The following is a 14,720-nucleotide window of genomic DNA, read 5'->3' as shown; positions in this document are numbered from 1 at the left end:
TTAAGGGGGGACGAGGGTCTTAAAACTAACTTTTTTATTTATGGGTAGAAACTTATGAAAATTTGCACACGGATGTGCTTTTCTCTGTAGATTTCAAATATGCAATTATATTTGAGCTGGTGCTGTTAGTTCAAAAGTTATCATACAAAGTCTAAACCACAATTAGGTAATTTCTCACGCAGCTTTAATGAACTTTCGCATTGCATTTTGTCGCTTTTAATTACATGAATGGATAGCCAGAGAGTTCCCATACCCGATGACATTCTTCGTTTTTCTCTAAAGTCACGGCATCCTAAAAAAATATGTCAAGTACAAAAAATGGCAGTATTGGATATTTTGGCTCATCAAAATAACTGCAAGTCATTATTTATGCGTAGCCTAAACAGAAAAACTAAGAATGTCATCGGCTGCCTCAGGCTGTACTGAAAAAAATGGTACCAAGATTGACCTTATGAAGCAAAAAGAAGTTTCCAAAAAGCTGCGTAAGGCTGAGGGAAGTGACCAAAAATATGAAACTGAGAAAACTGCATTTGAAGTTTGGCCATGCGTTATGAGATGAACCGTCAGTAGTGTAGCTTCAAAATTTCCCAGTAACAAAGACATGTTCTTCCCATTTTCAAATCTGTCTTTGGATTCCAAAAATGCCAACTAGAACTGCAGATACAAAAGGCCAAATAACGGACCCCATCAGGAATTTAGCAAAATTTATCGACTTCGAATCGGTTGGCATTTTGTTAGCGTTGTGAAATCTGGTGGCGTCTTGCTGGCGTCGTGAAAACTGCAACAGTCCTTCGTGAAGTGCCATCATCTATTACAGTGCACTGTGGTACCCAGAATATTGTACACGGCAAAAGTGTGAGGGTGAAACTTGCTTAGGTGCCCCCCTTTTTTTGTTCTTTGGTGAGGCTATTTCATTCGCGGTTTTTATGCTGGAAGTTTGAGAGGATACAGTGGTGGGACACTGCGCAGTGTGTTTTCCGCAAATGCATCATGTTGTTAGCCTCAAAAGGGTCTTTTGGGGAAAATAAATGTAGCCGAAAGGCAAACTTTCTTGGCCTATGGGGATAAACCCATAGACGCCTTTTTCCTTCAAGCCGTGCATGGTGCGGCTATCTCCATCGGACATCACGGTTGTGTACCGCAGCCCATTCTTGGAGAGCGAGCGCTTGAACATTATCATGGCTGCCTCTACCTCCATGCGTCCTGCACCACAGTCAATGTTTCGCTGACACTCATGGTCTGCCAGCCAATCTTTGTAGCCCTCATCTGAAGCTTTGGGTCCGATGGCGCAACCTAAGCAAAAGTTAGAGAGGACTACATGATCAATCACCAAGCCGGTGTACACTTCAATGATGCAGCCCACTCCAATGTGTGACAACCATCCCCTTGTCATCCACGTGCCATCAAACATCACATCTACGTTGTTTGGCGGCTGACCAAGGTCCGAGTACAAGTCCTTGATGGCACGCACACTATCAGCTTCAGAGGCTGCTGCAGTGTCCTCGCAAACCTGAACCACTTTCCTCAAGTGCGCTTGGAATGAATGTCTTGTGGTGCAGGCCTCTGTGGGACAAGTTCATACCAGCACAAAAATCTGACAGAGCAGTCACCCCCTTCCCGATGCTTTGAATACTTTTCAAAGCCCTCATATTCACTTCAAAAAGAGTGATATTGCCAGATCCTTCGGTCGTTGGCGAGGAAAAACGTTCTACACGGTGTTCACAAACCGAGCACGTCACCTCGAGCTTCACGGCGAGGCCGTACTGCCGGTCAGGCTTCCTCAAATCCAGCGCCGCCAGCCCGCACTTGCCGCACCTGACGTGCGCAAAAAGGTCCTTCAGCATTGCAAAATCACTAAGACAAAATCTGTGCCGGATTCGTCCTCTGAGTGCGCCAAATCCACTTCAAGGAGGTCGAATTTCCGCTGCGTTGCTGACTTGGTCTCAATTCCGCGCTTGACCTCGTCCGCGTGTTCCGTACGCGCGGCGATCTCCTCCGCCGTGTAATACCTCGTGTCAAGCCGGCAGGACGTGCTTGGACCAGGTATGGATTCCGGAGGTGGTTGGTCAGGCGATGGGGCAGGCGAGGCAATACGAGGCGGCGAACGATTCTCATCCGGCGGAGTCGAGCGGCCCGAAGTCGCACCACGCGACCTTGGGATAGGCGGACGACGCTTTCGCTTCCCGTGTGCATGACGGGTCGTCTTCTTCAAACGTACGTCTCCTGGCATCATTCACGAAAGTACGCGATGGAAGAATTAGAGGAAACTGTAAAAAAAAACTGCTCTGAGCGAGCGCTGCGCCAGAAGAGCGGACTCCGTCAGACGAGCGTAGCAGACACCATGATGGCGACCGCTATGACAGCAGTCGCGCCGACCAATGGGAGGGGTCGTACGGCGAATTCAAACCGCGCGCGCCCGCTCTAGCCAATCGGCGGCCGAGAAGGTGCCTTCGGAAAACTGGCAAGGGCGGTCGTTCTACTCAAGCGACGCCATTTTGAGATATCGCAAAATGCGCACAAAGAAACAAGCTTCAAAACAAGACCAAGATGGCGGCGATCGGTCGGCTGCTTCGCCCGCGGGGCGCGCGGGAATTTGAAGCAACTTTTGCCCAATTTGGGGCATTTCGTGGCCCTCGAGGCGTTTCAAAACATCATTTTAGAGTATTTCCCGATGGAATTTCGCGTTGATATTTTGAAGGCAGGTGCTTGAAGGTACAATAATTCCAAAAATTCGATTTTCTCAAAATCGATATTTTGGCCATTTTTGACCATTCTAAGACCCGCGTCCCCCCTTAACGGTGAGAGTGGCAGTGAAGAGTCGGAATGCGGCTTTAGAGATCGATTTTCAGCTCGAGTGAGGATTCGGGTGTCAATCAGCTTGGAACATCAAATCGCGTTCAAAGGTGGGTGTTGGTTTCGATTTGAATTGGCTCTGGAGTAGGTATGTGTGCTCTAAACATGTTCTGGCTGGTTTATATTGTTACGGGGCAAAGACGCGTAAGGTGAAGCTATTTATAAGTCAAAATAAGCTGGGAAGCACTGGATTAGGCAGCAGCGTGAGTCCGGGGCCAAGCGTTGTCGTTCTTGTCGTCTTCTATCAGCGGCGCCGCGCCCACCGCATGTTTGGCGCGAACAGGGATTGCCCCGTCACATGTTCGCTAGGGTGTTAACTACCTATGGTGGTGATCTCCTGCCACCAGCGCAGAAACGGACCAAGTTTTCGCTGAGACGAGAGCCCGGCGTGCACCTGGGTGACGACGCAGCCATGGTCCTAGCGCCAAAGAGATCACGCAAAACAAAAAACCAGTTTCACCTAGCCGCATCAAAATTTCGCGATGAAGAAACAAAGCATTGTGTTAGATTTCGTATATCCTGAAATAATTTTATTCTTTTTGTATATTCTTATATTTACGCTTTTTTCTATCTTTTTCTGTAGTTTTTTTTACGAAGTTCTTACTTTCAGATTTTTTCATGGTTCTATCGTCAGTGCTGAAGTAAAACTTGGTATTGTATGTCAAAGAACATATAATTAGCTGCATTTTGGTATATGCTAAGGCAGGATTGTGCCTTTGTTTTATGTAATAAAAAATTTGTACCGAGACCTCCCTTTTTCATCACTTTTTCCGGCGGTCCCGAAAGAGTTAAAAGATGTGCACCAGCTTCACGTGCAGCAAACAAAGCTGACCGACTATGGCTTCTTTTCTGCAATAAGTAGCAGTATGACCTTACTCGCATGCGAATACCGTATTTACTCGCGTAATCCTCGCACCCCTAATGTGAGCCACCAAAACTTGGATTTTTTGGTTCCTCGCATAATCCTCGCACCCCCAACTTTGCAGCGGCGAAAGTTGCCTGCTCGCGAAACCCGCATGGTGCACGCGCTCTCCAACACGCGCCCTCCCCCGCCTCTCCATTCGGCGGAGAGCGCTGTGTATCCAAGGCCATCCAGGCGCGTTAACAACCTGCATGGCTACTCCCTAACAGGCGCCCTAACACGCTACTCACACTGTCCTTGAGCCGGTGTCGCGCGTGTTTCGCGTGCGCGCAACTAGACGGTGTTTGCGCAGCCCGCTGTCGTGTCGTCGTGTCGCCGTCGTGGTCCCGCCGTTGAGCGGCAGCAGTCAGTGAGTCACTCGCGTCACTGGTGGATAGCTCGCTGCTATTTTGAGAACTTTTTGATCTATTTGTTTTGTGCTTGGTGCCGCTTCGCCATGGGGAGGAACGCCAGCTACACTGCCGCTTTCAAACTGAAAGCAAAAGAGTACGCGATTGAACACGGCAACCGTGCCGCAGGCAGGCACTTCGGCGTCACCGACTTCAGCGTGCGTTACTGGAGTAGGGCACGCACATACAACGACGAGATAGGGGGCGCGCCAGAAAGCAAAGGCGGCAATTTCGTGATCGCTGATCGACGGGAGACTGTTTACGTTGTAAATAATAAAATAAAAAGAAATAGCTGCTGTTGGCAACACTGAGCTTACATATACAAAAAACGACCGCTACATTTAGCGGGACTGGCATAAGGCAAATTGGCAACACTGTGCACCGGATTTTTTTTTTTTCCCGCATAATATTCGCACCCCTAACTTTGCATTGACTTTTCCGGAAAAAAAGTGCGAGGATTATGCGAGTAAATACGGTAAAATGTTTGAGCTCTGTTCGGTCTTTTTTTTTTTGCAACCCGCTTATAACAATTATCAGTTATAACGATGGAATTTCCTAGGCACGAGGATGTTGTTATAAGTAGACTAGGCTGTATAGCGCTCGTGCAGAAAGCATCCCCCAAAATTCCCACAATATCTCACGTCTACCAACTGCAATTTTTAGAAGGAAAGATGTTCGCAGATGTGTGGTCATGCTGCTGGCGGCTGTGCTAGTTCACCCAGTGCAAAAAGTGCTTCCCACACCCTGCTTTTACGCCATACGATAAAATGTTCTATTGATTTCAACACCTTAGTACCTATATTGCCTTCACTGACTCTTTTTCCGCCTTCAACTGGCCTTAGATTTTTTTACTAGCGTACCAGTCAGCGAAGCGTGGCATGTACGCTTGTGTGGAGCGACTTAGACTTAGAGCCTGATACAGTCTACAAACTAACAAACTAAAGGCATTCTTCCGGGCACAAACGTGTCGTGGCTTAGTTTCAACTGAGCGAACAAATTGCGACGACCCGCCAGCCAACAAAATGCCGGGCTGACTGATTCTGTCAGAGGGTCAGCGAGCTGTGCGGTAGCGCAGCCAAGCCAAGCCAAGCCATCTTGTTTTGACGTGATACGAAACTTCATAGGAAATTGGCAAGGAAAATGCAGAGAGGAGGACAGCGTTTTCAGATCGATTTTCCTATTGAATAAAGTCGCTTAAACGCAGCGAGAGTGGTCAAAACATGGCCTAGATACTCCAAACTACAATTTGCGCTATCCTGCAATGTTTACAAATCCTTTTAATGTCCCTTTCAGGTTCCTGCCTTAACATAAGATCCGTGCTGGCGCACCAGGGGTGGAATTCTCGGTTTTGTCCACTTCAGGTGTGTTACTGTCTCCACTTCGAGGGAGCCCTGATTGGCTGAAGGCGGACAACCAGATGTGACGCAGCACAAGCAAGTCAAAATGATTTGTCAGAGGCCTTGCAAGTGCAATTACGTCATGACTAGCACGTATGCAAAATGTACACCATCAAAAACAATTCAAACAATTGAACAGCAGCGGCCTCAGTGCAACACCCTGCGGCCCTCCCAACACATGCACACACCTGCCCGATGAGCTTCTTGTACGGCTGCAGGTGGTCTCGCAGGTTCAGGTGCAGGACGTGGCCAATCACGCTGTAGCCCGACGCGTCGGGCTGACCAATCACGGCCCGGAGAATGTCCTCCGTTGTCCAGTTGTCGTACGTGAGCGACACCCCGCGCTCGCACAGTGTGCTTACCCCGGCCTCTGACAAAGCGGCACGGGCTTTCTCGTCCACGTCCTCAAGTGTTGAGACCTGCACCAAGGGAGGCAAGGGTCATTGGTGAACTTGCACTTCCATATTAATAACTTGGCACTGTGCGCTTGAACTTGTGCAAGTATCATCACCAGGAAACAAGTTCCCCGGAGAAACCTCTTATTCATGCCTACTGCACCTTCCTTTACTCTAAACGCAGCGGGGGAGGTTTTGTCACAATTAGTTGGTGCTGCACTGCCTACTGATCTGCCAAGAAGGACACTGTCAAATTTGCTCGTTTATAGATTGTGTCTGCATATGCGTTTGCCGTGGCCATAAAGCTCAGAATAAAAGAAAACATGCTCTCTTTATGGTTCTGCACCAACCATCACAGAGACGTCACACTTGCTTGTAAAGTGACGTCAAAGCTGGTCAGTGTTTCCAATTCTGATTTTCATTTACTGTGTGATTCAGGTTGACTACCCAAACTGTTTGGGTGCCATTTTCATTTTCTTTAATTGTTCGCCTGCTGATTTTGATTTACTGTGTGATTCAGGTTGACTACCTTATTTGTTCATGTGCCATTTACACAGGTTTAAACCAGCTTCCGATCCATTCGATCCTACCCTGAGGAATTATGAGTGTTCCACCGCAGCCAACATCACTACATCAATAGATAGCACGTGCAAGTGTTTGCTTTTTTTAATATCCGCTTGAATAGTTCATTATTCAAAATTCATTTTGATCAATTTGAATATTCGATAACGTCAAAGCATTTTGGCCTAACGAAAAGCAAAGCTACCAGCTGCTTGGGCTGGCTACTTGCGGGCAATCTGGATGTACCACATGAAGTGAATATTCTAGCTGCATTTCTTTCTGTGTTTGCTGTGCAGTGGCGGGAGAAATTAAATTTTAATTACTACTAATACAAGTGATGCTTCTATTGCATGAACTTGTTTTAAAGCACTCCCAGGCAGGCAAATAACATAAGAGCATACTAGACGTTCATTAGTTTGACATCGTCCCAGTGAACCACACATACGTAAAAAAAGTAAGAAAAGTTCAGAATATACCATACACCTCTAATAGAGGAATTACAAATGCTACCCTTCTGGTTTCGGTGTGTGGAGATGGCCACAAAACAGCCGATGGCTCATACAATAAAAAAACAACGTAATTGAGTTAGAAATAAACTTGGGCAAATTTGTGTCTGGGCGGAATTAGAACCAGCGAACTTCACAGTGCAAGACTGGCATGCATGCTCAATATTAGTACAAGGGGCGCACCTACCTGACTAAAGGTGGAACTAGAGAAAGTTTTGCATCTTCTGACTTACACGTGCATGTTCGATAGATGTACTAAGGCCTGCCTGAGCAACTAGTTAAAGGCCCACTGCAATGAAAATTTTGGCCTCTTGAAAACCCTATTTCCATGGTCTGCTTAAAAAGAGTGCGAGATACAAAACAGAACAGCTGAAATAGCATGTTCACGGCACAAAAGACCAGCAAAAATCAACTATTTTGGAACCGAGATTGAGGACAGCATGGCCATTACGGCCAGGCTGAGGTAATGTTGCAGCCGGCGAGCAAGCAGCCGGCCGGCCAGAACAAAGCTGCACACAACGGCTGCGCATGTGACAGCCATCGGAGAAGCTAGCCCAGTGGCGCTGGACCACTTTGCTGACTAGGTGGAGGACCAAGCACCTGGCCAGCCAGGATGTCTCTTGCGCTTCATGGCTGTTTGCGCAATCCACCGGCAGGTGCAGCATCGCCTATGATGGAGCTATTTTAAACATTTCTAACTGATTAACAATGCATTTCACAGGGTTTGAAGTCATGTCCCAGTTGTGTGGTGGTACGTATTGTACGTCCAAAACCGATTTCGCTGGGGTGAAATTTGACTGCAGTTGTCCTTTCATCATCAGCATCATCACCAGCCTATCTACGCCCACTGCAGGGCAAAAACGTCTCCCACGGATCTCCAATTATCCCGGTTCTGTGCTAACTGCGACCAATTTATCCCCGCGAACTTCTTGATCTCGTCTGCCCCCCAAACTTCCGGCCCTCTGCCCTGCTTGCTTTCTCTAGGGATCCACTCTGTTACCCTTAATGACCAACGGTTATCCTGCCTTCGCATTACATGCCCTGCCCACATCCATTTCTTCTTCCTAATTTCTACTAATATGTCCTTAAAACGCGTTTGTTTCCTGACCCACTCTGCTGTCTTCTTGTCCCTTAATGTTACACCTATCATGTTCCGTTCCATTGCCCGCTGAGTCGTCCTCAATTTAAGTTGAACCCTTTTAGTGAGCCTCCAAGTTTCTGCCCCGTAGGTGAGTACCGGTAAGATGCAGCTGTCATACACTTTCTTCTTCAGGTACAATGGTAGGCTGCTGTTCTTTATCTCAGAATGCCTGCCGAATGCACTCCACCCCGTTCTTACCCTTCTAATTGGCCTTTAAAGTATGCTACTTGAAGAAATAGATATTTAAGGGAGTGGCAAACTATGCCCACCTAAATGTATTGTTTGCTTGGCAATGCCAATGTAGGTTTGGGGTGAGTCGTAGGAACGGGAAAAAAAAAGAGGCTAATAATACTGGGGGGACACATTTGGTTACTAGCCTCTAAATGCTTTCGCAACCACTACGTCATAAGGAGTGCTTAGGTGTTCCAATAATTTTTATACGGAGTTAAGCAGCAATAGCCCAATTTACGATTCCTGCCGCACTACATCCGAGAACGTCAAGCCAACATGCTGACTGCCCATTTTTATTAGCAGCGAAGCTGTTTACCAAATCGTAATTTTTCATCTCTGCAGTTAAAAATAACAAGAAATTGCCTAGAAAGCACACGTGAGTGTGGGCCTCACGGCCACCGCTCAGCAGTTAACAAAACCAAGAAAATGCTGCTAAGAGCTCGTGCGCGCGTGCCTCGCGTCCCTGGTGCATGTTTGTCCCTGGCACATGTTCGCCAAGTTAAGTATACCCACTTAGTGAGATTGGCCAAGATTGGGCAAAAAGAACTGTGGCGTTCGGCATAATATGGGCAACACTTGCTCGAAACAAGAAACGCTGCAGCGTTCACCGTAACCGTGGCAACATTTGCCCGGAACGTGACACAGACGTGCCATAGCATGCACCCCTCCAACGCGACGTCCAATGATTATCCCTTCCAAAAAAATGAAGGAAGCTCACACTTATAGCAACAATGGTGGAGTAAAGGACGTTGCGGCAGCGAAGAACAAGCAAATCGGCTGCAATCATGGACTTAAACCTTCGTGATGGTTGTGAAGGTTCCGTACAGCTTCGCTACCTTCAAGTCCAACGCGTTAGTGCGAGATTCCTTCATTTTTTTTGCACTGCTAATTATTTCACAGTTCAAGAAATTCATCCACCATATCACAATTGCAGCACGCTTAACAAAACGATTCCTCTAGTGTGGAGATGAGCAACCACCGACCTTAGCTGGGTCCAGGTGAAACCTCTTTCTGTTGCCGTCAGACCCATCCTGAACAGCCTTGAAGTTTGGCAGCTTGAGCAGGTACTTTCGCATCTGTTCCATCACCGATGCGACGTTCCTGGCGTCCACTTCGAAGCTCGGCGCTGAGACGACCGCGTCGAAGGCCTCCCGCTTCAGTTCCGTCATGCCACGAACACTTGCGGGTGGTCGGGCAGCTCGGGCCATGTTCTGAACAGCAGCCATGGTGTGGGGTAGCCGGCTCGCTATGCGGCTAGTCTGCGGCTTGAAACGTCGCCAGCAGCTTGTCAACTGGCACGGAGTGTCAGGAAATGTGGTTCCGATGAAACGGTGAAGCAAAGATGGTGAATGGATGCGGAGCTGGCAGACGACCTGGGAAAAGACAGCAAGAAATATTAAAAAAAATTAAAGCCGCTCCACTCAATGTGAAAGGTGTCAAAAGTGCAGAGCCGTGACTCGCCGTAATTGGCTGTAGCGCCGTTATTCGGTCACTGCTACCACCCAAAGCAATTCAAATTTCCTGCCTGTGTAGTGCTCACGCGCCCTCTGCCTGAAACAGCTCCAGCCGGAGTTTTGTTCTTTTTGTGCTTGCTTTTCCTCCCGCACATTCCAGCGTTGCACAGCAACTTTTTTTCGCTTGCTATCGTAAAAACCAACAGAACGAGTGTCCCTAACTAAATGAACGCGGGTGCTGCCGGTTAATTACGTATATTTTGCCTCAAATGTACCTCCAGTTTTCTTTGCGCTAAACGACGGGGAGATGTAGGACAAGTGACAGCGGTTCACGGGTTTCGAACGCTTATGACTATATAAACTGCTTGGCTTTCGAAGCCTCTGTTCGACGCTCTACGACAGCATGCCGTGTGGCTCTACTTGGGTCCAGCGAGCGAGCTACGACAAGACGAGCCCTTAAAGTACTCTGCACTTTATAAAATCATAAGGCATTCAACTTTGTAAAGGTGGTTGATCAGCAGAGGTTAGTAGCACATGACACAGAGGTGACACACAATTTTGGAATAAGTTTGCCACGGTTGAATGCGGTTAAACGAAGTTTGTCACGAAGTAGCTCAGTTTTTGCACCGAGAGGACACAGCGAGAAGGTACACAACTGCACTGTAAGACCAAACACTGGCGCTACTCGGTGCAGTCACTGCTGTAGGCATGAACGCGTAGTGAACCTGAATGCAGCTAGCACCTCTTTCGACCATTTCCTAATAACACGTGCCTTTTACTCTATCCCCCTCTATGGATCGAACAAGCGATTACACACTTTCCCTGCACAACTGCATGAGGCACTACTTTGACCTTGGGTGAGCTTGAAGGTCAGATGCATGCCATGAGGAATGAGTCGTTCCTCGGTTTGACGTGGAGTTATGAGCTTCCCTCAAACCAGTGGACAGACACGATAGAGGGTGCTTGAAAGCGTTTACGGGTCAGCGTTTTGAACAGTGTGCGTGACAATGGCTTCTCTTAGCCTCTCCTTCACAACAAAGTCAAGGGGATTCATCCATATTAGTAACGCAACTTGTCGATCCAGGCTAAAGCGTGCATATTCGCAATGGGCAGCACACGTTAACTTGTGGCTTGGTGTCACTGCAACAACACTTCCGTGAACTGGTGCTCCATCGTTCTCATTTTGCTTGTGGCAGACGTAGGAGTAGCTGTACACTATTCACCAATGATTGCCAAGTCTCTTTTTTTTCTTCTCACAATGGACCTTTTTTTCCGTACTGGTCCATCTAGTATTGAAACAAAAGAGATCCCAAACTAAACCCATCATTGCTTTAGGATCTCTGCGATACTTTTCAAAACGGCGCAAAAATGTAGCCCACCACTTCACCGAAAGTCGCAAAAACCCAAACCATTATGGAGAGCCCAATGTCATTCAAAAAAGGATGAAAGAAAAGTAATCAGTTAGTCCCTTTATTAATTTAATTTTAATTTCACCATCGGTGAACAATTTAATAACATTCTCTTAGCTGCGAGCAAGATAGGCAAAGTTACGCGCGCAAAAAGTCGGTCATTGAGAGGCACAAAATAAACGTTGTGAAATAAAATAACCAAACAAAAAAGGGGCCACGCATCTGCTTCTTCCGTTGCAAATGTCAACGAAAGACGAAAGTCGATTGGGGGCCCTGCCAAGTAAAGGCCTCCCTTCTCTTTCCCACTCACCTCTCATGCTGTTCCTCCCAATATAACACGCTTAAGCTTTGCTCAAGTCATTTTAAATTTACCGCGTTCCTCTCCTCCAAGTCACGTTCCCCGATGCCAGCGCTGCCATCGGGCAGAGGTGTGCGTGAATCGCAAACCCTACTACAACGTTTATAGAACCACATTGCCCTACTCCACGAGCGTGCCAGGTGGAACGTGGGACCTATCTTGTGGAACCTTTCGCTGCTGTTGCCGTTTGATTTCTGAAATGCCGCCAGGAGCTATAGTAGCGCGGGCAACAGCAGGTGATGGTATTCCGGCCATTGATGTAGTATTTCATTTGCTATCCTCAAAACCAAGCATCCATGAATTTTTAATAAAGGAACACGGCAAATACCACTTATGTATTGATCTTCTGCCTTATATTTGCGTAATGTCTTGTTCTTGTTCAACAATATAGACAAGTACGAACACTGACAATGAACTTCAACATTTAAATATGGCTGTGGGTATATAAGGCTATTGCGCAGCTTCTGTTTCACTTTGGCTGGGTGGCTGAATCGAGTCACACGACAGACAGACCAAAATTTCCGTGTTTCAGTGGCCCAAGATAGGCTATCGTCTTTCAAAACACAATTACATAAACAGACCCTGACCGATCAACGACTGCCCATCTAATTATTACTGCATGAAAAGAGTTATATAATAAAAAGAGTTACAAGAAATGATCATGCTCGAATATGCGTCTCCAATTGCATGGAACAGCATTAAATATTCTATGTAAAGCACAACCAACAAAGCATACAGCATAAAAACATTCAGCATTTGAGTTATCAACATTCAAAACTTACTCCCTAGGGTTTGGGTAAATATGTTGGCTGTATTTTTGCAAATCATCAACTAATGGTGCAAATACATATAAAGGTACGACCTTTCCAGAGTTTTAGAGGCCAAATCAGACCTCCTCGCAGCCCTAACGAGTTCACAAAACATTACCTAAGTTGTAGTCGCATGCAAATGAATACGGGATAACAGAAATAGAAGCGCTGGCTCACAGTTCGTTCTTTAATGCGTTGGCATCCTAATTAATTAGAATTTAGCCACACGCAACACGAAATCGCGCGCGAAATAAAGTCTGGCGGTTTTGGATTCAACGTGCCCAGTAAACGCCAGTGTTTTCGCGCAAAGTCAACGTAAAAGATTTTGCAGTAAGCTAGCCAACAGTAACAGTGGCGCTATTCGATTTGCAGTTTCGGACTGAGGAGTAAATCAAAGAGCTAGGTGACTTTTACATCACGCGGCATAAACTGACGCATTTTCGAAACGATCTAAACAAAACGCAAGGTCGTAAAACCCGATACCTTGCCGCCACACTACCAATCGAAGCTTATCGAGATTCAAAAACGCAGCCTCGAAAAGACTCATACTGGTTCATTACGCACTACTGATACTAATTGACACGCATTTCCCGAGTATTCCAACCCTACATCCCGCTGGACGCAAAAATTGAAGCAGCAACACTTTCGGCGCCCGGGTTTGTAAACAACCCAAACCACGTGGTTTTCCCCGCAGCAACTGAGATCTGGGTCTCTCACCATGAATCAAAACAAAGCACGGAAAACTCCGCTATCGTTCAGTCCTCGTCGGAGTCGACGTTCTGCGGTCCGCTTGCCGTGTTCACAGCCGTCGCGAGGTCCTGACCACTGGTCGCCGAGCTCAAACGCTCACGAATCAACTCCGCGATCGCCCGCTTGGTCCGCCGGTCGAGCTTCTCCAACTTCTTCGAGACGTCGCGTTTCAGGTCCCAGTCGGGCTTTCTCGGCGCGAGCGACGCTAGGTCGACGTCTTTGGCCAAGTCCTCGTGCTTGCCGACCGCGACCTTCTCCTTGATCTCCTCTTCGATGGCAGCGGGAGAAACTTCAGGGATAACGGCTTCCTTCAACGTTTCGTCTTCGGGCTTGTACGATCGAAATACGGGCTTAGGTAGCGCCTCGTGAGCAGATGCGTCGCCGTTGTGACCCTCTTCGGTTCCTTTACCGGCTGATTTCTTCTCCCGCAAGGCGCGGAGGCGTTCTTTACGCTTTAAAGCTTGCTCCTCGAGGGAACCGACGCTATCGTCAGTGGCCATCACTCACAAAAGGTGGAAGTCGCCATTTTGAGTAACTTTTTGTGGCTGCGCATGGATTGGATTCGCGGTCGCCTTGAGTGACTTTACTTCGTTGTTGCCAAGTTTGCTTGAAGAAAGTCGCGGCTTTTACGTTCTTTTTTTGACGTAGTCTGCCTGATGTAAACTAGAAAATTGCAACAATTACGACATCACCTGTCTGTAATCACAAGCAAAACATCCACAATTCAATGCAACATCCAAAACTATTGACAAGAGTATGCACAAAAGCTAATGTTGCCGGTAAATTGTAGTTTTAGGCACAGTTCTGGTTTTAGGATCTCAGCTGAGGAATTTCGCAGGAACGAGTTTGTGTCTTCTACCACGGATATAAAAATTGCCCGCCGGTGCATGAAGTGCAGCAGCTAGGTTACATCATGATCAACCTTGCCTTCGAGATTTCATTAATAATTCAAGTCTTCAACACGCGTGGAGTTGGCGTGTATTTCTCTAGATGCGAAGCATCTCATGCTCGGGGCTGTGTCCCTCCCTCCCTAGTTGTCGTTGTCCGCCGTCCGCACTCTACTGCGCATGCGCGCCTCTTCAGCCTCATCAGCGTTTGGGCTTACGTCAGCGAAGTCCACTATAAAAAGAAATAGTTAGGCGGCGCCCGCGGGTTTCGATCCCACGACTCTTTGGCCGCAACGGGAGGTACGTGGCGGTCTTCCCACTGCGCTACAAACCGAGACGGGAGCATGTGCTACGAACGCGCCTTATGTCCTTCCCTCATTCAAGAAGCTACTGATACAACGAAGGCACGCGAAGCTGAACGTCAATGGAAACGACGAACTGAAAACTAATGGGAACTTCAGTCGACCCCATAACTTCTTCGCACACTACTCAGGGTTCCCCTTCGGGAAGATGGTGTAATTTTTTTTTCTCTTTTCTTGAGCTTGGGCCAACTAATTTACGATGTCGAAATTTGGCTAATGTCATTCAAATAAGAGTACAACTATTTTATAGCTTGACACTGCTTTGAGGCACAAGTCCTTGGTCCTAGCATAATCTT

The 14,720-nt window shown here is 47.3% G+C and overlaps 2 protein-coding genes across 2 annotated transcripts in view; both read right to left on the bottom strand.

Annotated features, from left to right (window-relative positions):
• Positions 1 to 9,621, bottom strand: part of LOC144141118 (tRNA (guanine(37)-N(1))-methyltransferase) — a 29,141-nt gene extending 19,520 nt beyond the window's left edge. Inside the window, exons 1-2 of the mRNA XM_077672642.1 lie at positions 9,379 to 9,621; positions 5,750 to 5,980 (exon numbers count right to left, since the gene is read on the bottom strand). Of these exons, the coding sequence (XP_077528768.1) occupies positions 5,750 to 5,980; positions 9,379 to 9,621 (474 nt within the window). The remainder of the gene's footprint in view (positions 1 to 5,749; positions 5,981 to 9,378) is intronic.
• An 8-nt stretch (positions 9,622 to 9,629) lies between these two features.
• LOC144141119 (coiled-coil domain-containing protein 12) lies at positions 9,630 to 13,726 on the bottom strand. Its single transcript, XM_077672644.1, has 2 exons — positions 13,143 to 13,726; positions 9,630 to 9,768 (listed from the first exon to the last, which is right to left on the bottom strand). Exon 1 carries the CDS (start codon positions 13,673 to 13,675, stop codon positions 13,181 to 13,183), a length of 495 nt encoding a protein of 164 aa, XP_077528770.1. The 5' UTR covers positions 13,676 to 13,726; the 3' UTR covers positions 9,630 to 9,768; positions 13,143 to 13,180.
• Positions 13,727 to 14,720: the final 994 nt, after the last annotated feature.

The sequence above is a fragment of the Haemaphysalis longicornis genome, unplaced genomic scaffold (assembly GCF_048455015.1).
Source record: "Haemaphysalis longicornis isolate Haplotype H1 unplaced genomic scaffold, Haemaphysalis longicornis Haplotype H1 scaffold_6, whole genome shotgun sequence".
NCBI lineage: Eukaryota > Metazoa > Arthropoda > Arachnida > Ixodida > Ixodidae > Haemaphysalis > Haemaphysalis longicornis.
This window is presented reverse-complemented; position numbering and strand designations above follow the sequence as displayed.